The following is a 23,309-nucleotide window of genomic DNA, read 5'->3' on the forward strand; positions in this document are numbered from 1 at the left end:
TGGATGTTAACTCTTTTGTTTTGATGGTGTAGCTCTCCGTTCGTGCGGCGGCTATGGCTAGACGCAAGCATCACCTTAGGAGTATGGAGGTTGAGCTTGATGGTCTTAGGAAGCAAAAGGAGGAGCTTTCTATCAGGGTGTCCGATCTTGAGGCTGAGAATCAGAGGATGGAGTCCGAGCTTGAGGCGGCGGAGGAGAAGTCAGCTAAGTGGAAGAATTCTCATGACAAGGTGAAGGCGAGATACATGTCATGTAAAGCTTCATATGCAAAGACGAAAAAGCAGGTGGATAAGCTTGAGGAAGAGTTACTTGTAGCCCAGGCGGAGAGCAAGGAGCCCAAGGATGGCCCAGCTTACATTGAGGCGTGGAAGGAGACCGAGGCCGGGGCGGCTTACTCAGCTAGTGTGGGTCAGCAGTCTTTTACACTTGGGGAGGAGTCCACTCTGGACAAGATGCGTGAGCTGTTTGCGCGCAGGCTTCCTTCTGCTGACTTTGCCGTTTTCGAGGAAGATTATCGTGCCATGAAGCTTGCCGAGGAGGAGGCTCTTATGTCTGACATGCTCAGGGAGGAGCAGGAGCGATTGGCTAGGGAGGACGTTGCCGGGACCATGACTGAGAGCATGACAGCGGAGGCTGGAGGTCCGGCTGCGGAGCCTTCTTCTAGAGTGGTTTCTTCCCAGGGGCCTCCGACTCGTACCTCTCGGGGTGATCCGAAGAAGGTTCGAAGTGATCGAGAGGCTCTGTACCACGTGGTGAAGCCCGGTGTTTCTCTTGGTTGTTCTTCTGCTTCTGAGTAGCTTCTGTTATGCCGCCTGCGTGCGCGCCTTTTCATCTCTAGGCTTTTGCTTTCTTACTATGTTATTTGCTTTCTCGGATTTTGCCGTAGGTGCGGCTTTTGATGTATCTTGACTTGTTATGTCTTTGATTTGGGTTTTGTTGTACTTTTGAACATGTCTGGCTGCAGTTCGGCTTTTGATGTTGTTTTCACTTAGCCTTTCTATTTGTTCAACTTTCTCTGTTTTTGAACTTAGATTGACTTGCTAATGAGCCCCATGCTGGGACGAAATGTGAAGCGCCTTTCTTGAAAATGACTTAGATTATTTCACTAAGTATAGGAATGGGCTGTTGTTCTCCAGAGGGACTAATGAGTCCCATGCTTGGACGAACTGTGAAGCGCCATTCTTGAAAATGAGTTAGATTATTTCACTAAGTATAGGAATGGGCTTTTGTTCTCCGAAGGGACTAATGAGCCCCATGCTTGGGCGAACGTTGAAGCGTCATTCTTGAAAATGACTTAGATTATTTCACTAAGTATAGGAATGGGCTGTCGTTCTCCAAAGGGACTAATGAGCCCCATGTTTGGACGAACTGTAAGGCGCCATTCTTGAAAATGACTTAGATTATTTCACTAAGTATAGGAATGGGATTTTGTTCTCCGGAGGGACTAATGAGCCCTATGCTTGGGCGAACGTTGAAGCGCCATTCCTGAAAATGACTTAGATTATTTCTCTAAGTATAGGAATGGGCTGTCGTTCTCCAAAGGGACTAATGAGCCCCATGCTTGGGCGAACGTTGAGGCGCCATTCTTGAAAATGACTTAGATTATTTCACTAAGCATAGGAATGGGTTGTCGCTCTCCAAAGGGACTAATGAGCCCCATGTTTGGGTGAACTGTGAGGCGCCATCCTTGAAAAGGACTTAGATTATTTCACTAAGTGTGGGAGCTTATGTGCCTGAGATTGGCTTGTCTTTCCCTTTTGACGCGGGTGGCACTTGCCTGGTCGATATTTGGCTTTTGCTTATGGCATTCTAGAAACAAGATTTTGATAAGCAATATTACTAGCCGAGCTCTTTACTATTGCCTTGAAGATATGAAGCTTTGTTTACAATGATGGGATGTTTGTTTAGTCTATGGCGGGCTTACATACACTATGCCCCCATGTTCATCACTGAAAACTATGGCTAAGAGCTGTGAAACTAAGTACTTCTTAGGGAAGAGGGAATATCTATGAGGTTTAAACATAGGACCTTCTGAGATTATCAGCGTTCCATGGTCGAGGGAGAGCCTTACCTTCAGGGGTTTCGGGGCGGAAGGTTCCTGGCCTTACTTGTTCAGTTACTTTGTACGGTCCTTCCCCGTTAGGAGCTAGCTTTCCCATGTCAGATTGTTTACCCGTTGATTCGATGTTCCTCAGCACCCAGTCTCCTTGGTTGATGAGCTTATGCTTAACCCTTCTGTTGAAGTGCCTTGTCATCTTTCTTTTTTGGGCAATGGATCTGAGCAAGGCATTACCTCTTATTTCAGGGAGCAAGTCTAGGTCATGGCTCTTCTTTTTCTTATTCTCCTCATAGTCATAGAACGTTACCCTTGGACTTGTAATGCCCACTTCTACAGGGAGAACAGCTTCACTTCCATATACAAGCTCGAAGGGGGACCGCCCTGTGGCGTCCTTGTTTGTGGTTCGGGCAGACCAGAGTACTCCGGGAAGGTCGTCTACCCACGTCCCTTTGGACCCTTCTAGCATGGTTCTGAGTCCATGGAGTATGATTTTGTTTGCGGCTTCTGCCTGACCATTTGTCTGTGGCCGTGATACAGCACTGAAGTAGGTGCGTATAGCAAATTGCTTACAGTATGCCACGGTGGGTTTGCTGTTGAACTGCCTTCCATTGTCGGATATCAAGGCCCTAGGAACGCCAAAGCGAGTGATTATGTTTCTCCAAATGAACTTCTGAATTTGCTTGTCTGTGATTGAGGCAAGGGGCTCGGCTTCAATCCATTTGGTGAAGTAGTCGATGGCGACCAACAAAAACTTTCTCTGCCCCGTTGCGGGGGGAAAAGGGCCTAGGAGGTCCATACCCCACTGATCGAAGGGTAGTGTGGCAATGATGGCTGTTAGTTTGTTGGAGGGTAGATGTTGGACTTGAGCGTATTTTTGGCACTTTTCACAATGACGTATTAGCTTCTCCGCATCTGCTTGGAGAGTGGGCCAGTAGAATCCGGCTCTGAGTGCCTTACCGGCGGTGGTTCGAGACCCTTGATGACTTCCACACGCCCCTTGATGTATCTCCCTTAGCACATAATCACCATCCTCGGGGGTAATGCACTTGAGGAGTGGGTGTGTATAGGATTTCTTATACAAGTTATCTTCATACCATACAAACCATTCATCTCGTTTTTTTACTTGGGCTGCTTCTTTTTCATCTTCAGGCAACTCTTGGCTTCTCTTGTAGGCTACTATCTGATCCATCCAAGTGTTGGATCGGTCGAGGTAGTTGACCGCGGGCTTGTTGATGCTTGGCTCTCTTAACACTTCCCACATGATGGTTCTTGGGGTAAGCCCTTCAGCCGAACTAGCCATCCTTGCCAAAGCATCTGCCTGTGTATTCTCTCCCCTCGGGATATGTTGAATTTGGAACTCGGCCAGTGCGGTGCTCATGTTCTTGACTTTGTTTAGATACATCCGCATGCTATCCTCTTTGGCTTCGTACTCCCCCGTCATCTGTCCCACAATGAGTTGCGAGTCTGAGAAAACATGTATGGCGCTTGCTCCAGCCACTTGACATAATTCTAGACCAAGGATGAGGGCTTCATATTCAGCCTCATTGTTTGAGGCGTTAAAATCAAACTTCACAGCATATTCGAACCTTTCCCTTGAAGGAGATACAATGAGGATACCAGCTCCACTACCGGACTTGGAGGAGGACCCGTCTACGTTCAGGATCCACGGTGTGGAATCGAGGTTTTGCTCAGGGCGGTTGGTGCATTCAGCAATGAAGTCTTCCAGGGCTTGAGCTTTGATTGCTCTTCTCGGCTCATATTCTAATCCGAAGTCTGCGAGTTGATCAGCCCAGTCAGTCATTCTACTTGAGTGATTCCTCCCCTCAATGATCTTTCGAATTGGCTGACTTGTGAGAACCTTGATGGGGTGTGCTTGGAAGTAGGGTTTGAGTTTTCTGCTGGCCATTACGAGGGCGAACACAAGTTTCTCTATGTCCGAATACCTGGATTCGGCTCCTCTGTAGGCATGGCTGACAAAGTACACTGGGTGTTGGGTCTTTTCTCGCTCAGCCACCAGGACAGCACTTAATGAATATTCGGATGTGGCCAAGTACAAGTATAAGGGCTCTCCTGGTAGGGGGGATACAAGTTTTGGTAGGCTGGACAGATGATCCTTGAGCTGTTGGAAGGCTATTTCGGCTTCTGCATCCCAATGAAATGAACTCCCCTTGAGAGTTTTGAAGAATGATAAGCTCTTGTCTGCCGACCTTGAGAGGAAACGCCCCATGGCTGCTATGCATCCAGTTAGCCTTTGGACTTGTTTGACGGTTTGAGGGGATTCCATGTCTAGTATGGCTTGGATTTTATCAGGGTTGGCTTCGATGCCCCTCTCATCCACCAAGAAGCCTAGGCATTTCCCCCCCTTTGACTCCAAAAACACATTTTTGTGGGTTGAGCTTCATGCCATATTTTCTAAGTGTTGAAAGGGTTTCTCTCAAATCTGTGACATGATCAGCCTTGGCTTTTGATTTCACGATCATATCATCGACATAGGCTTCGACGTTTCTACCTAACTGCCCCTCGAAGATTTTGTTGATGAATCTTTGATATGTGGCTCCGGCATTTTTCAACCCGAAGGGCATGACTTTGTAGCAGTAGACGCCCTGGCTAGTGATGAAGGCCGTGTGGGGCTGATCCTCTTCAGCCATAGGGATCTGGTGGTATCCCGCATTAGCGTCCATGAAACTGAACAAGGCGTGGCCGGCTGTTGAATCGACCAACCTGTCAATCTTGGGTAGGGGATGGTCATCTTTCGGGCAGGCTTTGTTAAGGTCGGTGAAGTCGACGCACATCCTCCAAGCGCCTGTTGGCTTCTTGACTAGCACCACATTTGCCAGCCACTCTGAGTATTGGCATTCTTTGATGAATCCGGCTTCTAGGAGCTTCTTTACCTCAGCTGCGGCTGCGGCATTGCGTTCCACCCCCTGATGCCTTAGTTTCTGCTTGACGGGTTTGTATTCTGGTTTGATGTGAAGGTGATGGGTCATGATGGATGGGTCTATTCCCGGCATCTCTTCCACTGTATAAGCAAAGACATCTTTAAATTCTCGCAGGACCGACAAGATTTCATTGCGTAGTGCTTCCTCAATACCTGTGCCTACTCGGACCATCCGATTTGTACCCTCTTGCAGTACCTCTTCCTTGTCTGCCTCTGCTGGCTTAGGACGATCATATCCCGAGGGACAGTCGGTGAATAGGACCAGTGGGGTCTCTTCCTGCTTGATTTTCTTTGCTGGGGGTCGGGGGGTATCTGACGCCCTTTTGAGGCTGTTGACATAGCATCTTCTACCCACTTGCTGATCTCCAAAGATCTTTCCCACAGTGCCATCCTCCAACTCGAATTGCATGAGAAGTTGGTACACAGAAATTGCGGCTTTTACTTTGTTTAGTAGTGGTCGACCCAAGATGATATTGTATGGTAGGGAGATGTCCACGACAAGAAAGTCCACCAGTAGTCGTCTTCCTTTGTTCTTAGGTCCCAACCTGACAGGTAGCCTGATGGTACCTTGGGGATGCACGGCTTGTCCTCCAAACCCAATGAGCGGCTGGGAGATGGTTTTCAGATCATCCTTGGAGTATTTGAGCCCTTCTAGGCATTTCAGAGTGATAATATCGGCAGACGACCCACTGTCTACCAGCACTCGCCCGACTGTTGAGTTGGCAACTTTCATTTCGATTACCAGGGGATCGTCATGGGACTCTTGGATTGGGCGACCAGTGCTCCCGCCAAAGGTCATCACCGGTGCTGTCTGAGAGGCTGATGATACTTTCAGGACTTGGTGTTCAAGTGCCCATAAGCTGTCTTTTGCTTTACTAACAGACCCGCCTGCGGCTAGGCCTCCAGCTATCACTCCAATGTAATCCCCCGTATCTTCACTGGCGGATTCCTTTTCCTTGTCTTTTCCTTTCGGGGTAGGATTTTTCCTTAAGTAATCATTCAGCTTGCCCTGATCAGCCAGGTGGTCTAGCGCCCTTTTCAGCTCCCTACAATTCTTCGTGGTGTGCCCGCATTCATGGTGGAACTCACACCACTGCGACTTGTCTCGCTTTGTCTCGGGCGTTCGGATTGCAGGGGGCTTGGGAAGGATGTCTTTTCCCTTTAGATCAAGGTAAATCTCTCGCCTGTTGCGGTTGTACCTCGGATCCTCACCATGGTCCTCGGCTATCACTGGCCTTTTGAGGGAGGGTTGAGTTCGATCGGGGCTGCCATTTTTCTTTTTCTCCGATTTCGGGGGCTCTCCCCAACTTGGCTTTTGTTTTTGCCTTGTACTGCGCTCACCTCCCCAACTGATTTTACACACATCTGTGGCCTGGATGTGCTTCTGGGCTTTTTCCATGGCTTCTTCGAAGTTCGACACCCCAGTGATCAGCTCAAACTTGAAGTCATCCGGTTGGAGACCCGCCAAGAGGGCTGTGAACTTGATTTCGTCCTTAAGGTTGTGTATCTTCAGGACTTCTTCATTGAATCTCTTTATATAATTGCGAAGGGTCTCCGTGTCTCCTTGCCTGACTGCCATTAAGTTGACACTTGTCTTTTGGTGCCTCCGACCCGCCGCAAATTGGCTGATGAAAACTTTTTCAAGTTCATTGTAGCTCTTGATACTTCCTTTTGCTACGTGCTTATTGAACCAGATAAGGGCCAGACCCTTCAAAGTAGTAGGGAAGTATCGGCACCAAGTGGCTCCACACCCGGTCTGGACGCTCATTTGGGCTGCGTAGGCAGCCATGTGCTCCTCTGGGTCCGTAGTTCCATCGAAAGTTTCAATGGTAGGAACCTTCACCTTATCCCGGCGGGGGGTGTTCATTATCTCTTGGGAGAATGGGGTGAGGGCTTCTTGCAATGATGAGGTAGGTCTGTGCTTATCAATTCTTGGTTGGGGGGAGTCCCACCTTCCTCTTGGGGAGGCATGCCTACCTCTGCTCTCTGGGGGTGGCGAGTATGTTCGCTCACGGCGCGGAGGGCTCCTCTCTATTCTCGAAGGCGAACGAGGTCTAGGACGATGAGAGGATGAATGGTCCCTTGGATGTTGGTCAGGGAGTGAAGTCCTTGGCCTGGGGGAATGGCCTCTAGTTCGGCTAAGGGGTGAGTGCCGCCTCCTTGTGGGAGATGTCCTTCGGGAGCTGACTTCGATTGGCTCGGCTTGCTTTGAAGGAGTGGGGTGATCTCGTGCGGAGACCGTAGTCCTGACACTAGAGGGGGGTAGACCTCGGGTGATCCTATCATTCCTGATGGCTTCTCTGGCTTGTTCGAGGCGCCTCTTGTGTAAGAGGTCTCGAGCATCGAGGTCTCCTCTGTGCAACCGTCGCTCTTCAATTATCCGGCGTGCATCTTGATTGGCCCTTGATTGAGTTGGGCGAGGCTGTGCCCCACCCCTGTCTCCTAGCCTGTCCATCACACTTCGAGGCTGTGCCCTGTGGATGGTGTGAGATGTCGTGCTCACTCTTGAGCTAGCTGTGTGGTTTGGATGTTTCCTTGAAGGTCCTTCTCCCCTCCCTTGGAGGTTGTGGATAGCCTCATTGACCTGAGCAGCCAAATGTTCCAGATCCTTTTGGGTGGCCAAGTTCCCCAGGTGACCTTCAACACAAGGCTGCTGGTTCTCATGGTCTTGGTCGCCATCATGATCATCTCCGTTCCCCGGAATAGGCATTAGCACATAATTAGGATGGGACCCTGATCGGTGAGAGGATGACTGTTGCCTGGTTCGTCGAGTGTTAACCATGGCTTGTAGTTGACTTCCCCACAGACGGCGCCAACTGTTTCTGCGAAGAAAATGCTTAAGTATGAAAATAGGGGAAGCCTCGTCAACCAGGCTGTCGTTTTCCTCCGATCGGTCGTGGTTTGTCCTACAAAAACGGCAAACGTAAACTGGCCCGGAGGGTTTCCGGGAAAACCCTCTCCGACGCTCAAGTCAGTCCTTGTAGAGAGAGAAAGTAGTGAGAGAGTTAGTTTGGGAATAATTGCATACCTCAATAATGATTAGGTGAATCGTATTTATAGTAATGTCGGATGGCATTATTAGTAAATATATGCAAGTGTAGGGGTATGGAATCTTGGGCTTGTAGGAGGCTGAGATATGGGCCCCTAACTTCTGGTTTGAGCCCATTAGGAGATTTGTGTTTGAGGGTATTTTTAATATTTTCCTTTAAGAGGGCATTTTGGTAATTTGTGTAAAAGGTGGGTCCCACAGGGGGCCCGAACACTATCAATTGCAATTCTAGCGCAAATCAGATATTTGTGAGTCATGACGCTTTATATTATTGTCATATGCTAATTCTGGGAATCTTGTGCCAAATTATACACCCACACGCCCAGAAACCCACAAGTTATTGCAAAGTTCTACCAGATCATGTTTCTCTCTCTGATGCGTAACATCAAACAGTTAGTGTGCACCCGAATTATTGGAATGCTCTATAGAATGAAAATGATAAGAACCCTCTGCTGACTCACATTTCCCATGATTTAAAGTGATATATTCAGTTTCTAATGAAATTAATCAAGAATGTTCAAATAGATTTGTTGTTTCTATAGAAAAAATTGTTCAAAATCTGGGTTTTTTCTCCCTGTCATGTCATCAAAATCCCACCTTTCAAGTGGGTTTCCTTCAATTTTCATGTAAGTTTGTCTTATTTGTTTTCAACCTTTCTGGCTTTTTTTTTTTTTTTTTTGCGTATTTCCCGGTGTGCCCGAGGTTATATGGTTTGGGTGGGTCACTATATCTTCTTTATGACTGCCAATATTTTAATAGCCTTTGTTAAATCAAAGTAGAAAAATAGGATGGTAATGCAACGTTACTTGCTCAACTATTTAGCTAGCACTGGTATTTTTAAATGTTCTTTGCTGGTTAATCTCCCAGTTCTTCCTGCATTTGTGATACAAAATTCACACATGACTTTAAATTGCCCTGTCCCTCTGGTTCCCGACGGGCATTACATTAGTTTTATCAGTGTCACTATGAAATCTTGACTCTTTGCTAGTATATTCCCCCCCTCCCCCCATTGGGATACAATTATGTTCCATAAGATAGGTTGGTTCTAGACTGCTGTAGTTTCTAGATGATACTAATGAGCCATATGCTGATTCAATCTATCATGTTGAAGTATTCTTAGTTGTCTGTCTCCTACTCAGAACTCTTAAATTCTTCAGATTTACCTTTGCATAAAATCTCATTCCGAGCGTAATTTTCTGGATGAGCTATGAGCTTCTCTGGAGCTTATAGAAATAGAATTCTCCTTTGCTGTTGTATGTAGTTGGGGCTAAGTCACATGTGTTGTCCTTGGGTCGTTCTTTTAAACCAATTGTGTTGCGACTTGCACCTGTGCAATAAGAGTTCAACATGTTTGACATATTAGAAAATAATGGCATAGAAGCAAGGCTGTCATAGTGAGCTTTCAAGATGATGTAATCACACTATGTTTTGACTTGCTTTGAGCTCTCCTATTCTAAAACCATACAGTGACCTGTCGAGGATGAATTCCGAGCTGGTCAGCCGTCTGCTGCTTTGTTTATGACCCTGGTTTGGATTCCGAGCTAAACATCAATTCCAAGGATTTAATTTGCTCGTCACTAAATCTTCTCTTGTTGCAGTTCTTATTTGTTTGCTTCGTTGCTACGGGATCAATACTTATACCTGTGGCTCATATGTGTTTTTCTTTTGCTTTGTGGTTGACATACCTGTTACTACTCTTTTACACAAGTAGTGAAAATATGTGGGACCAGGTGTATTTTTGAACTCACTAGCCTAGTTGATGGTTATTGGTCAGGTAGATTTGATTCATATTTTAGGTTAAAACATGTTTTTCAATGATTACTCAATTGCCACCGTTACTTCTGCTTCACAAGGAAATTGCACTAGGAGGGCATTGCTGCTAAGTTGTGGGGGAAGTTACTGAATCTATTTGATAGATCTTGTTCAGCTTGCCTGGACTAAAAGATTGCGGTGTCAAAAAGTATGCCACCCTACTGATTTTATTAGGCTTGCATGATGTGCTAAATGTAATTGGTGCTTTGCTGGGTTTGAAATCAGTTTTGAAGATAATAGTGTGGAAATAAATCTAGGATATTTTTTTGATGCAGCTCTTGTTTATTACAATTGACAAAAGTCTTCAGGTAATGGCTGATGCAGCATGTCCTGCTGTTATTTTGGAAACTAGAAAGACGACTACATGTTTACGCTTGGTGGATAAGTGGGCAGTGTATATCTTTCTTCTGCTGACCATATTTAATGTTGCAAATGATGTTGTTGACCTTGGTGCCCTTTCTGCTATTAGGTTCTAATTGGTGGAGAGAAGAGTCACATGCTTGGTTTTTGCTTTTTAGGTTATCGGAAACAAGTCTGGACGGATAAAGCTTAATAAGAATGCAATGGTGTGTCAACTTGCTAGATCTTCATGTTTATCAAGTCTCGTGCTTGGTGCAACAAATACTGTAAGTGGGTTTTATCACTTCAAACTTGATCATGTTGTATTGGTATTGGCGTATTGTTGTAGTTCTCCTTACACCATGTCTTGGCTGTTGCGAACTTACAGGATGGAGCATTGAAGTTGTCTGAATCTTTATTCCATGAGACACAGGTGCTAGTAAAGCTGAACATTTCATATTGCGGACTTAAACCGAATTACTTTGAAAGACTAAAGATATTACCTACAGTCTTGAATATACTCGAATTGGACCTTGCCAAAATGAGATCAATGATGTTTTCTCCAAACCTGTACACTCAAGATGAGATCGATGATGTTTGAGAAAAATGGAGCAAATATTTTATTAAAAGTTGTTTTCTAGTTATTTTCTAGTTTCAGAGATACAAAGCTAGAACAAATTATAGGTTAAGTTTTTGGAATACATTATTTATACTTCTTGAATCAACTTTCTTGTTTGTATTAATAAAAAAATCTTTTTGCAATTTTACATCTCTCTATTTATGTATTTTGTGGATTTATTTTTATTTTATTACGTGCGTAGAAAAAATTTAAATTACCGATAACTAAAAACAAAAACTAAAAACATAAAACATACTTTAGGTGTCACCTCCTATAATTACGTGCGACTTCTAATGGTTAATTACTATTTTTCTAAAAAGTAAACGAATACTTCCAGTGTCGCCTTTTGGTATAATAGGCGACTCAAAATGGGTAAAATGGTTTTAAAAATAATTCAGAAAATACTTTTGGTGTCGCCTGTAACCTTAATAGGCGACCCTAAAGGTAATTAGCTTAATAAAAATAATTTTGCAAAATATCTTTCATGTCGCCTCTTAGTATGTTAGGCGACTCGATTATTAATAAGTTTAACAAAAATGTCCGGAAAGTATTTTTTCGTGTTGCCTATAAACTTTAGAGGCGACTCGTATAATTAAAAAAATTATAAAAATATTTTCCGAAAATAGTTTCCGTGTCGCCTATAGAGATTAGAGGCGACATTAAAGGTTAATTACTTCATTTAAAATAATTAAAAAGTATCTTTCGTGTCGCCTCTTAGTATAATAGGCGACTCGGAATGATTAGTTCATTAATTAATTATTTTGAAACATATATCTTTAGTGTCGCCTCTTCCTTAACAAGTGACATGTATAATAATATCCGTGTCGCCTCAAAGGGGAGACTCTAAAACACCAAAATGTTTTAGAGTCCCTAGCTTCAGAGTCGCACCATAGGCGACACTAAAGGCAATTTAGAGGCGACTCGCAAAGGTATTTTTATAGTAAGGACACTGTTCCGGTATGATTTGGGAACGGTTGGAGATGTCTTGCTGGTTGAGTGCTACTGTTATCCTGTTGATATCCTGCGCAGATAACAAAGATGAACTAGCCTCGAGGGTGATTCGAGGATCCCCCCTCCGATGCTAAAGTCAGATATGATGAGTGATAAGTATTTTGGTTTTAGTGGAAATGATTGTGTTTGCGTACCTTTTGTCATAAATGAAGCCCATATATATAGGCGCGGGTCGGGCGTACGGACAAATGGGTCCTACCCGATTGATAGCGACCCGTTGACCTCTTGGTTTGGTCACGTGCCTCCCCCCTACCGGCTTGTAAGAGATGCTGGTAGGGAATAATAACTGCCGTTAAGGATTAATAATAACTGGTCACGTGCCTCCTTAACAGTTTGGCGATGCTACCAGCCAGCTGGTAGCATACCCGTACAACTAGCCCCCTCAGAGTGAGCATATCTGTCTTGACTGATGTGCTTGCTCTGAAAATAGTGCTCTCCCTACAACTAGCCCCCTCAGACTGCGCGCTTTCCGCGAAATGCTGGTGTGTTTATGTGTTAAGTGCTGATTAGCTTTCTCGTAGTGAATACCACCTGTAATTTTGCTGAAACTAAGCAGATAGGGTGTCCTGCTCCCTCTTACCGATATGCTCCTTTGGGGATGCTTGGACGCTGACTAGTCCCTTTGAGATTTTGGATGCTGACTAGCCCCCTTGAGATTTTGGATGCTGACTAGCCCCCTTGAGATTTTGGATGCTGACTAGCCCCCTTGAGGTTTTGGATGCTGACTAGCCCCCTTGAGGTTTTGGATGCTGACTAGCCCCCTTGAGATTTTGGAATTTTTTAGGAAGTATTTTGAATTTGTACCGCTTAAATTTATTCCACGTGTGATGCATCTGCGTGCTATGCGACGCGTGTCGCTTTATCATTTTATTTCAATGGCTGAGATTTGCTCTGTCCTTTCAACTGCCTTTAACTGTCAAATCGCCCATTTTCCTCGATTTTTGACTATTTAACTTTCTTTTCTTAAAACGTCAAAACACTTTCGCTCTTTTCTTCAAACTTTTCTCTCTCTTTCTCAAATCTTCTCCTTTGTTCCTGCGAGTTATTTTTTCGGCGCTGTTTCTGTTGCTGACTGCGGTGCTTGCGGAAGTGTTGTACCTCGGTTCTGGGCTGCTAAATTTCCGTTGTGCGAGAAGGTATAGTCTTTTTTGTTTTTGTTTCTTCCTTCGTATAGGTTTATATTTGGGTGTAATGTCGAGTGAGCGAGATAGTGATAATGTGTTGAGTGGGGCTGGGTATGACGATGCTGACCCTGCGTCTACCTCTGAGGATGTCAATTTTGAGGATGATGATAAGCCGTCTGCCTCTGACTATTTTGAGCCGTCTTACGAGGATGCTGCAAAGGAATTACAGGCTCATATGCGCAAACAGGTACGAGCCGACATTCGTCATGATTTGAATTTAGTAGATAACTGCGAAACAATCCCGGCAGTGGATGCTCCCTCTATTGCCCTTGAGTACGAACTTCGATCATGGACGCAATTTATGGACCCTGCCGGTAAAGGATATGGTGACTATGGCACTAATTTTGGCAATGTTGTTGTGTCTTTCAACCAGGATGCCGTCAGGGGTGCCCATCTAGAGGACGTGGCTGGTGGGAGCCGTCAGATGGATGAAGGGGAGGTTAGTAGTCGTGCTAACGATGTTGCGGGGTCCGATAACTCCGTCGGTAGCGGTGGGGGAGATGATGAGGATGCAGGGGATTCAATTTTGGAGTCTGATGATGATATTGGCCGGTTGTGGGATGATGGTGAAGACGTGGCCTCTCTGTGTGAGCAGGTATTGAGAGAAGGGGATCTGGATGTGGAACCAGATTCCGATACGGAAGAGATGAGCTACAGGGTTGAGAGTCCTCCTCCTGCTGGTAGTGCCGTTTACAAAGCTAAGATAATCAAATCTTTTCGTGATAGGGCTATCAAAGACGACCATCCGCGCTGGGCCAAAGAGTATTTGAAACTGCCCAAAGGGTACCGTCTCGTGATTCCTGCTGAGGGGAGTGTGATTTTGGATTGTCCTCCTGATCATATCGGCGTGTATGCCCATCATCTAGATTTCGGCCTCCAATTTCCTCTTCATCCTTTTATAGAGAAGGTATTCCGGGCTTGGAATGTATGTTTGGCGCAGGTAACGCCTCAGGTAGTGAGGAATGTTGTAGCTTTTACCTGGCTGCTATCTTTTAAACAATGGCCCCAAACCATTAACCTGTTTAGGCGGCTGATTTGGTTGAAAAAGTACAAGAAGAAGTCTGGATGGTGGTCTTTTTACACCAAGGCAAGCAAAATGACAGTCAACCCCAAGCTGTCTAGCTGTAAAGATTGGGAAAAGAAGTTCTACTGGTTGAGAGTGCCTTCTGATTTCCCCATTCGGACTCGCTTTCATCTCCCCCGTCCTCATATGAACCATTACCCCATTCGGGAGTTGGGTTTCAGGGAGAAAAGGGCCCATCAGTTTGTGTCATGTTTGCATGTTGACACCGGTTTGCAGAAGTCTGTGACCGTTCCTAAGTACTGGTTGCCTCCTGCTAAGTATATTTTGGGAAATGGGCCGCTGTCTGCAGTTGGCTTGTGCCACACCCATACTCTTGGTATGGTCGTGGGGCTGATAGCTATATCCCCCTCTTATATTGTTTAAAGTATGCTTTTCTTGTTTTGTATGTAATGTTGTTTGTCTGTTTTTAAATATTTTTTGCTTGTTTTTTCTTACCAGGCCTGCATACTCTCAACTTTGCTATTCTTGGCTTGGGTAAAGACGGTCGCCCTACTACCAACAACCCTCCCAATCCGAAAGGCGTGTTTTCCACTCTGTCGACCTACGCAACCCAAGCCAACAAAAAGCGTGGTTCGACTCGGGAGGAGGTTGTGAGTGAGTCTCCTGCTAAGAAGACAAAAAGATTAAGCTCCATACCAGCTCCCAAACCACTTTCCATCCGTGCACCTACTGGAGTTGTTTTCAAAACGACTCATACTGCTCCTGACAACCCTGCTCCAAGACCTGTCTTCAAGACCGTCCATACTGCTCCTGACATGGCTGGAGGTTTTAAAAGTTTGGATTGCGGTCGTGGTGCTGCCCTTACTGGCAGGCGTCCTCGCGATCGTAACCAACCCTTCACTCGGGTGAATCGGTCTCGAGTGGACGGTACTACGCAGCCTGCCCCTGATAAGTCTCAGCAGAAGTCTCCTGAGAAAGGTTTTGAATCAGCTGCCGATGTGAACATCGCAGGCCAAGGGGGTGATGCTGTTGCGGATGTTGAGCCGATAGCCCAACCAGACTTGATGGTTGTGGATCTTATGACTCCAACCCGTCAGAACCAAGAGCAAGAGGTAAATGATACTGATGTTGCTGGTATGGGCCAGAAGACTCCTCCTCTCATGCCTCCTACTCTTCATACTTCTTCTGGGTATGTTCGCCCTAGCCAGAGTGCTGGTACCACCTCTGGTCTGAACATGGGTGTCTTTGTCCGTCCTGGGGAGTGGATTGAGAAGACTCCGATTTGCCTATCCCCCAGGAAGATGAAGTACTTTGAGGTTCCTCCTGGTGAGCCTGATGAACCCTGGAACCCTAAAATCGATCTTCTTCGTGGTGAGTCGATACTCACCGACGACTGCAAAGGGGGTGGTTGTATGGGTTGGAGGGCTTTGAAGGATCTGGCTACTCCTCGCGACAATCCTGCTGCTGAGATTGACGCGCCGGCTGCCCAACATATGAATGATATGCTCAAGGTATGCAATCGGTGTTGTTTTTATGGTATGCTTTTTGTATATACATGCAATCGGTGTTTTTTTTTTGACGAATTGTCTTTTGTAGGCCTGCAACTCTGCTGTGGAGCTTGTGAAGCTGTACCTCTGCTACCAGGAGCAGAATGAAGACCTTCAGAAAAGGCAGGCTGATCTGGAGAAGCAGGTGAGTGACGCCAAGCAAGATCTGGACCAAAAAACTTCTGAGCTGAAAAGGGTGAAGCAACGCAACGAAGAGTTGGAGAATGTTGCGAACAAGCTGGAGGCAGAGGAGGCCAAGAACAAAGAGCTGTCTGAGAAGTTGCTGGAGGCGGATGAGAAGGCCAAAGCTGCTTACAAGACCGGTGCTCGGGATGGTGCCTTGCGATTTTCTCGGTCCCAGACCTATAGTAAGCGTATCACGGATAGTCATAACGGTGGCTGGTTTGCTGCCCACCGTTGTGGCGTTCATGGTATTGGCCTTACCAAGGAGGACTGTGAGGATATTGAGTATGATTTCCTGGTGGAGGAAAAGCACAAGGTACCAACCGGTTGGGAGTCACAGATCATTCCGGAGGAGATCATTCAGAATGCTGATCCCTTGACTCTCCCTCCCATTGAGCTGAAGGAAGAAGACTACCTGGATCCTGCCCTGCTGTCTTCCAGTACCAACCAGACGGATCATCAACAAGTTTGAAGGCGCGGGCAGTCATCACCGGTATCATCCTGTGGTTCATCTGGCGTTGCTGCTTTTAAAGATTAGTTTATTTTTTTAGACGCACTTTTGGTATCAGCTGTTTGTGGCACTTTTTGCCCTGGGATATTTTATGTTTTGTTTTTGTAAACTTTACCTTGTGCCATTTTTGATCAGCTAACAAACGTCAGTTTTGGTGTTGGCTGTCGAATTTGCTTTATTCAGATGGTGTTGCTCTTATGCTTATGATATTGTGTTGTTTGTTTTATTTTTCTATTTTATGCTTGCCCTTATTTATGCAATTGTGCTGTTTGAATCTGGTACTTTACCCCGAGTCAGCAAGCTGATAGTAGCCTTGCTGACTTACTTTAAGGATTTTGAATCATGATATTTGACTATACGTTACCCCGAGTCAGCAAGCTGATAGTAGCCTTGCTGACTTATTTTAAGGGTTTGATTCGTATCACCCCGAGTCAGCAAGCTGATAGTAGCCTTGCTGACCTACTTTAAGGGTTTGAATCACGATTTTTGATTATACATTACCCCGAGTCAGCAAGCTGATAGTAGCCTTGCTGACCTACTTTAAGGGTTTGATTCGTATCACCCCGAGTCAGCAAGCTGATAGTAGCCTTGCTGACCTACTTTAAGGGTTTGAATCACGATTTTTGATTATACATTACCCCGAGTCAGCAAGCTGATAGTAGCCTTGCTGACCTACTTTAAGGGTTTGATTCGTATCACCCCGAGTCAGCAAGCTGATAGTAGCCTTGCTGACCTACTTTAAGGGTTTGAATCGCGATTTTTGATTATACATTACCCCGAGTCAGCAAGCTGATAGTAGCCTTGCTGACCTACTTTAAGGGTTTGATTCGTATCACCCCGAGTCAGCAAGCTGATAGTAGCCTTGCTGACCTACTTTAAGGGTTTGAATCACGATTTTTTGATTATACATTACCCCGAGTCAGCAAGCTGATAGTAGCCTTGCTGACCTACTTTAAGGGTTTGATTCTTCTGCTTTGAATTCCTCAACTTTCTATCATTTCAAGGACCATAACAGGCCTGGCTCAATCGGCCTTTTTGGGTTAGTGACTACACATAAAACTTTCTAAGGACGTTGGCGTTCCATGAATTTTTTAGTGCTGTTCCACCCATATCCATCAGCCTAAAAGCTCCTGGTACGATTTCTTCCCATATCTGATAAGGCCCCTCCCAGTTTGGGGTTAACTTCCCTTGGACCTTTGCCTTGCCTGTAGCTGCAGTTCTGCGGAGCACCAGGTCTCCTACTTCAAGCTGTCTGTGTTTTACTCTTTTGTTGTAGGCATTGCTTATGCGCTGCTTGTAAGCCGCCGATCTGATTTCTGCTCTGAGTCTGATCTCTGGTAGAAGATCCAGCTCCTGCTTTAACAGTTTACCGTTCTTGTTTTCTTCATAATGCTGGATCCTGAATGTAGGTAACCCTACTTCTGCTGGTATCACTGCTTCTGATCCGAAACATAGACGGAATGGGCTCTCTCCCGTTGCTTCCTTAACGGTGGTTCTATTTCCCCAAAGTATCTCTGGAACAATATCGGCCCAACCAGCCTTATAGTCGTCTAGCTTCTTTCTCATTGCTGCCAGTATCTGTTTGTTGGCAGCTTCTGCTTGTCCATTGCTTTGGGGATGACAAACAGAAGAGTAGGCAAACTTGACTTTGTACGTACTCAAAAAACTTTGAACTGGTGAGCAATCAAACTGTACTCCATGGTCCATCACGATTGCCATTGGTAATCCGAACCTGGTGATTATACCTTTCCATATGAACTTTTTGACCTGATTTGCAGTTATCTTTGCCACCGGCTCTGCTTCTATCCATTTGGTGAAATAATCGACTGCCACTATCAGATATTTTCTTCCACCGGATGCCGTTGTGAATGGTCCCAGAATGTCCATTCCCCACTGGGCGAACGGTATTGGATTTAGGATTGGCATGAGATCGTTTGCAGGACGATTAATGACTGCTGAAAAAACTTGACATTTTTCACATTTCTTGACGTACTTTTGTGCGTCTGTTAGCATTGTCGGCCAGTAGTATCCTTGCCTTTGGCATTTCAGTGCAAGGGTTTTTCCTCCCTGATGATTTCCACACACTCCTTCATGTATTTCTTCTATCAGTCGTGCCGATTCGTATGCTGATATGCATCGTAACAGAGGCAAGCTAAAACCCCGTTTGTAGAGTTGGCCTCTGATGATTACGAACCAGCATGAATTTCTAATCAACCTTCTTGCTTCCGTTTTTTCTGCAGGCAGGGTTCCATCTCTCTTGTATGCCCACAAGGTGTCATACCATTCAGGTTGGCTCGTGATTACCATGACCTGATTTGCCAATACTTCAGTGCTCCTTCGGTGCATGACCTCCATCATTACTGATTTTACCAGAGCACTTGAGCTGGCCAGTTTTGACAGGGAGTCTGCCAACATGTTCTCTGATCGGGGTACTAATTTTATTTCGAACCTTTCCAACTGTGCCGCTGACTGTTTAAGCTTTTCGGCGTATCGTTTCATGGATTCTTCCTTCGTTTCATATTCTCCTGAGAACTGGTTTGCTACCAGCTGTGAGTCGGTTGTAAGCCTGAGCCTACGAGCACCAGCTGCCGTGCAGATCTGTATGCCAGCGATTGCGGCCTCGTATTCTGCCTCGTTGTTTGATGCCTGGAAAGAGAACTTAATAGCATACTCGAACTGGTCTCCTTCCGGTGAGGTAACTATTACCCCTGCTCCTGACCCTGATTTGGTGACCGAGCCGTCTACTGCTACTTCCCATATTCCTTCCTTTATTTCCTCCTCCTGGTATGATGCTTCGACTATGAAGTCAGACAGTGCTTGGGCCTTTATAGCCATTCTGGGCCGATATTCCATGTGAAACTCTGATAGTTCAATCGCCCATTTTAGGAGTCTACCTGATGTGTCCATTTTTTGCATTGCTTTTTCCAGTGGGTAGTTTGTGAGGACTTGGATCCCGTGTGCATCAAAGTAAGGTCTCAGCTTTCTGGCTGCAATCAATACTGCCAACCCCAATTTTTCTATCAAGGAGTACCTCGTTTCTGCTTCTTGCAGGATGTGGCTGACAAAGTACACCGGTATCTGTGTTTTATCTTTCTCTATGATCAGAACTGCTGCTACTGTGTGTTGAGAAGCAGATATGTATAGCTGCAGCGTGTCCCCTTCCTCTGGTCGAGCTATTGTGGGTAGGACTTGCAAGTGCCGTTTTACTGCCTCAAAGGCTGCTCTTTCTGTTTCTCCCCACTTGAATTTCTTGTTTTGTTTTAACACGTTGAAAAAGGGCAACGCCCTATCTGCTGATTTGCTAATGAACCGAGTCAATGCGGCCATTCTTCCTGTTAACTTTTGCACGTCTTTTATGCAACCGGGTTCTGGTAGATTCATAATTGCATCTACCTTATCTGGATTGGCATCGATTCCCCTTTCGCTTACTAGGAAACCCAGGAACTTTCCTGATCGGACCCCAAATACACATTTCTTGGGGTTTAACTTCATCCTGAACCTCCTCAGAGTTTCGAAAGTTTCTCTTAAGTCGTCGATGTGGTCGCTGGCCAATCGGCTTTTAACTATTGAGTCATCCACATATACCTCTATGTTCCTCCCTTTCTGGGAAGCAAATACCCTATCCACCAACTTCTGGTAGGTTGCTCCCGCATTCTTCAGCCCAAATGGCATAGCCTTATAGCTGTATACCCCTGAATCTGTGATGAAGGCGGCCTTCTTTCTATCGGCTTTACACAAGCTGACTTGGTGATACCCTGAGAAGGCATCCAGGAAACTCAAAAGAGCGTGGCCACTTGTTGAATCTACCAGCCTATCGATTCGTGGCAACGGATAGCAGTCCTTGGGGCACGCCCCATTCAGATTTGTAAAATCTACGCACATTCGCCAACTGCCATTTGACTTTTTTACCATGACTACGTTGGCCAACCATTCGGGGTAATCACAAACTTCTATGAACCCTGCTTCCAGCAGCTTTTCCACTTCTTCTTTTATTGCAGCATTTTTTTCACTGGAGAAATTTCTCTTCTTTTGCTTTACCGGCCTGACTGACTTGTCTACATTCAGACGATGCACTATGATGTCTGGGCTGATACCGGGCATTTCATCTGCAGAGAAGGCAAAGACATCTGCATTTTCTCGTAACAGGCCGATGAGATTGACCTGCTGATCTGCCTCCATATCGGTACCTATTCGTACCGTTCTTTCTGGAACTCCTTCTGCTAATTCAATTTCCCGAGTTTCTCCATCTGCAGCTGGCCTTGGGATGCAAACCGGCCTTTCATCAAAATTTTCCATGCTCAAATCCCCTCTCTTTCTTTTGGTTGGCATGTTTGCTTCTCGGGCAAGGTTGGTTTTCGGCACCATCCTTCCTGGTGCCTTTATCGCTGTCAGATAACACGATCAGGCAGTCTCCTGACTCCCATGTACCCTTTCTGTTCTTTCCAGATTTGAGAGATATATCATGGTCAAATGATATGTGGACACCACCGCCTGTGCGTCATGAATGAATGGTCGACCAATTATTACGTTATACGCTGCTGGTACTTTTATCACCAAAAAGTCGACCATTAAGTCCCTGGCTGATGATCCTCTACCTACTTGAACCGGTAGACGGATACTGCCTTCTGGATAGACGCTGGCTCCAGAGAAACCGATAACGGGATAGCTCACCCTTGTTAACTCTCCGTGATCTATGTTCAGCTGGGTGAAAGCTTCCCAGAATATGATGTTCGCAGAGCTGCCTCCATCAATCAGGCATCTCTTGACGGGGAAGTTTGCTATCTCGAGTTCCAATACCAGCGGGTCATCATGGGGATATATAATGCCGCGACAATCGTCCGAGGTGAACGTGATGACCGGTAGGGGGATTGGTTCCGGCCATTTCCTTGCGCTATGGTAACTCACCAAATGCATGTGCTCCTCTAGATTTCTTATTGCCCCGCTGACTGTACCTCCATGCACGGGCCCTCCAGAGATCACCCAAACCGTGGGTCTCTTTCCCCTGTCGGCCCCATCTTTGCCTGTTTCCGGTAATGACCGGATTTCTTGCCGGGATGGTGGTGCCTGTTCAATCCTACCAGTGGGCTGTGCATACCCTGGCTGAGTAGGTGTATATGGGGCATGACTATGTGAACTGCCCTGCCTGTTATTTCCTCCCTGGCCTTCCTGTCGAACCCTGTACTGGGATAGGTATCCCCTTCTTACCAGCTCTTCGATGTTATCCTTGAGCTCTTTGCAATGCTCCGTGTAATGACCATGATCATTATGAAAAGCACAAAAGTTCTTATTGTTACCTGGGGCATCCATCGGTAACGGTTTTCTCCACGCTGCCGATTTATTTACTGCGTAGATCGTGGCCCTGGCGGTGTTCAGGGGAGTGTACACCTGGTAAGCCCCTACCGGCTGTTGTCTGTTCGGATATCCTCCTCTCTGCTGATGGCCCTCCTTTCTACCGTTATCTTTCCGGTAATTGTGTTGCTGTATGGGAACATGATCCTTCTTGGCCGATTGTACTGCCTGATTTCCCCCCATGGGTGATATTTGAAGGAAATAATGCCCTTGGTCCAAGTATGCATTCTATGTTAAGTCTAATAAATGCGGTTCAGTATTAATTAACAAGTTAATAATTCAGTGAGATCAAGTGAGCTGAATGCCTAGCTAGAGGCCGCTTCAGTTCAAGTGGAATTAATGATATTAATCCACAGCTTACTCTTGACTGAACCCGTAGGGTCACACAAATAGTACGTAAACGGATCAAGTATTTAATGGCATTAAATACTCCATCTATGAATATTCGGAACCGACGGATCTTGGTTTCAGTGGGAGCTAAGATCGTCACAGGCAAGAAATGAATACTCCGGAAACGATGATATTGCCGGAAACGGAAATATGGATCGTATCGGAAATATGAATATTATCCAAGTCGTAGATGTTGCCGGAAACGGAAACATGGTACGTATCGGAAAATATTGTTGGAAATGGAAATATTACCAGAATCGGAAATATTACCGGAAACGGAAATATTGTCAGAATCGGAAATATTACCGGAATCGGAAAATAATTCCGGAAACGGAAATATTAAATATTTGTTCGAAACGGAAATTAATTCCGGAATCGGAAATATTAAATATTGTTCGTATCGGAAATAGATTCCGGAAATGGAAATTTAATCGGAAGCGTATCGTACGAATTAGCATCGGACGAGGCCTGCCGGACGAAGGCCCAGCACGAAGCCAGGCCATCGCCCAGCAAGCACGCACGCCACAGCCCAGCGCGCACAAGGCCGCGCATGCGTGGGCCGCGCTGCGTGGGCTGCTGCTCGCATGCGTGGGCAGCCCTTGTGGCTGCCGTGTGTGTGTGAGTTTGAGCTCATGCGAGATTCCTGAATCTGCAAGAGTCAGTGTATGATTAAATGTCTATTCCTATTGGATAAATTGATTAAGTAGAATTCATGTAGAATTCTAATTCCAATTAATTCGCATCCTACTAGGATTACGATTCCTTTTCCATAACTCTATAAATAAAGGCCTAGGGGTCATAATTTATATACAAGTTTCAAAGTATTCAAAAGTGAGTTTTTTGAGAGAAAATTAAAACCCATCTTGCCCCAAAAGTGCCGAATTTTCTGAGTACCTTAAGGGCGATTCTAGTTGGTCAATCTTAAGGCGGATCCGGACGTGCTGTGGACTTTCTACGGAGGGACGACACTTGGAGTCCTAAAAGACTTGTTCTTGTTCGGTTCGGGCGCAGCTAGGGAAGGCACGCAACAAAGAGTATGCATCTAAACTATGCTAAATGATTATGTGTAAATAATATGTTTCCTGGGTTAATGGTTGTTTCCGCATGATTTATGTAAATGTCATATGTATCATAACCTAACAGTGGTATCACGAGCCCCTTATTATTTTCATAATCTAAATTGCATGAACATGGTTAAATATTACAAATTTGCAAGAATTAAAAGGGGTGATTAATTTTCGTAATTGTTAATTAATTGCAAATTGCGTTTATTTAATTATATGTACGCAGTTTT

The 23,309-nt window shown here is 45.5% G+C and overlaps 3 protein-coding genes and 1 pseudogene across 6 annotated transcripts in view; 2 read left to right on the forward strand and 2 right to left on the reverse strand.

Annotated features, from left to right (window-relative positions):
• LOC110804999 (uncharacterized) overlaps window positions 1-963 on the forward strand; it is a 20,461-nt gene extending 19,498 nt beyond the window's left edge. For all 3 annotated transcript variants that reach the window (XM_056833050.1, XM_056833049.1, XM_056833051.1), the window contains one exon: window positions 33-963. In XM_056833050.1, the coding sequence (XP_056689028.1) occupies window positions 33-797 (765 nt within the window). In that variant the 3' untranslated portion in view covers window positions 798-963. The remainder of the gene's footprint in view (window positions 1-32) is intronic.
• The window catches only part of LOC130463800 (uncharacterized), a 21,810-nt gene extending 5,321 nt beyond the window's left edge, over window positions 1-16,489 (forward strand). The window contains exons 2-4 of one of the 2 annotated variants that reach the window (XM_056833048.1): window positions 10,328-10,484; window positions 14,534-15,546; window positions 15,632-16,489. In XM_056833048.1, the coding sequence (XP_056689026.1) occupies window positions 10,448-10,484; window positions 14,534-15,546; window positions 15,632-16,237 (1,656 nt within the window). In that variant the 5' untranslated portion in view covers window positions 10,328-10,447 and the 3' untranslated portion in view covers window positions 16,238-16,489. The remainder of the gene's footprint in view (window positions 1-10,327; window positions 10,485-14,533; window positions 15,547-15,631) is intronic. The other variant, XM_056833046.1, reaches the window with a different exon arrangement.
• Window positions 8,902-10,276, reverse strand: LOC130463073 (homeobox-leucine zipper protein ATHB-7-like; annotated as a pseudogene).
• A 4,188-nt stretch (window positions 16,490-20,677) lies between the features above and the next one.
• On the reverse strand, window positions 20,678-21,808 carry LOC110776031 (uncharacterized). Its single transcript, XM_056832101.1, has one exon. It carries the CDS (start codon window positions 21,806-21,808, stop codon window positions 20,678-20,680), a length of 1,131 nt encoding a protein of 376 aa, XP_056688079.1.
• Window positions 21,809-23,309: the final 1,501 nt, after the last annotated feature.

The sequence above is a fragment of the Spinacia oleracea genome, chromosome 6 (genome assembly GCF_020520425.1).
Source record: "Spinacia oleracea cultivar Varoflay chromosome 6, BTI_SOV_V1, whole genome shotgun sequence".
Classification (NCBI taxonomy): domain Eukaryota; kingdom Viridiplantae; phylum Streptophyta; class Magnoliopsida; order Caryophyllales; family Amaranthaceae; genus Spinacia; species Spinacia oleracea.

Excerpts from the sequence above, each read along its gene's own strand:
- LOC110776031 (XM_056832101.1), bottom strand. The coding sequence starts at position 21,808 with ATGGGGGGAAATCAGGCAGTACAATCGGCCAAGAAGGATCATGTTCCC.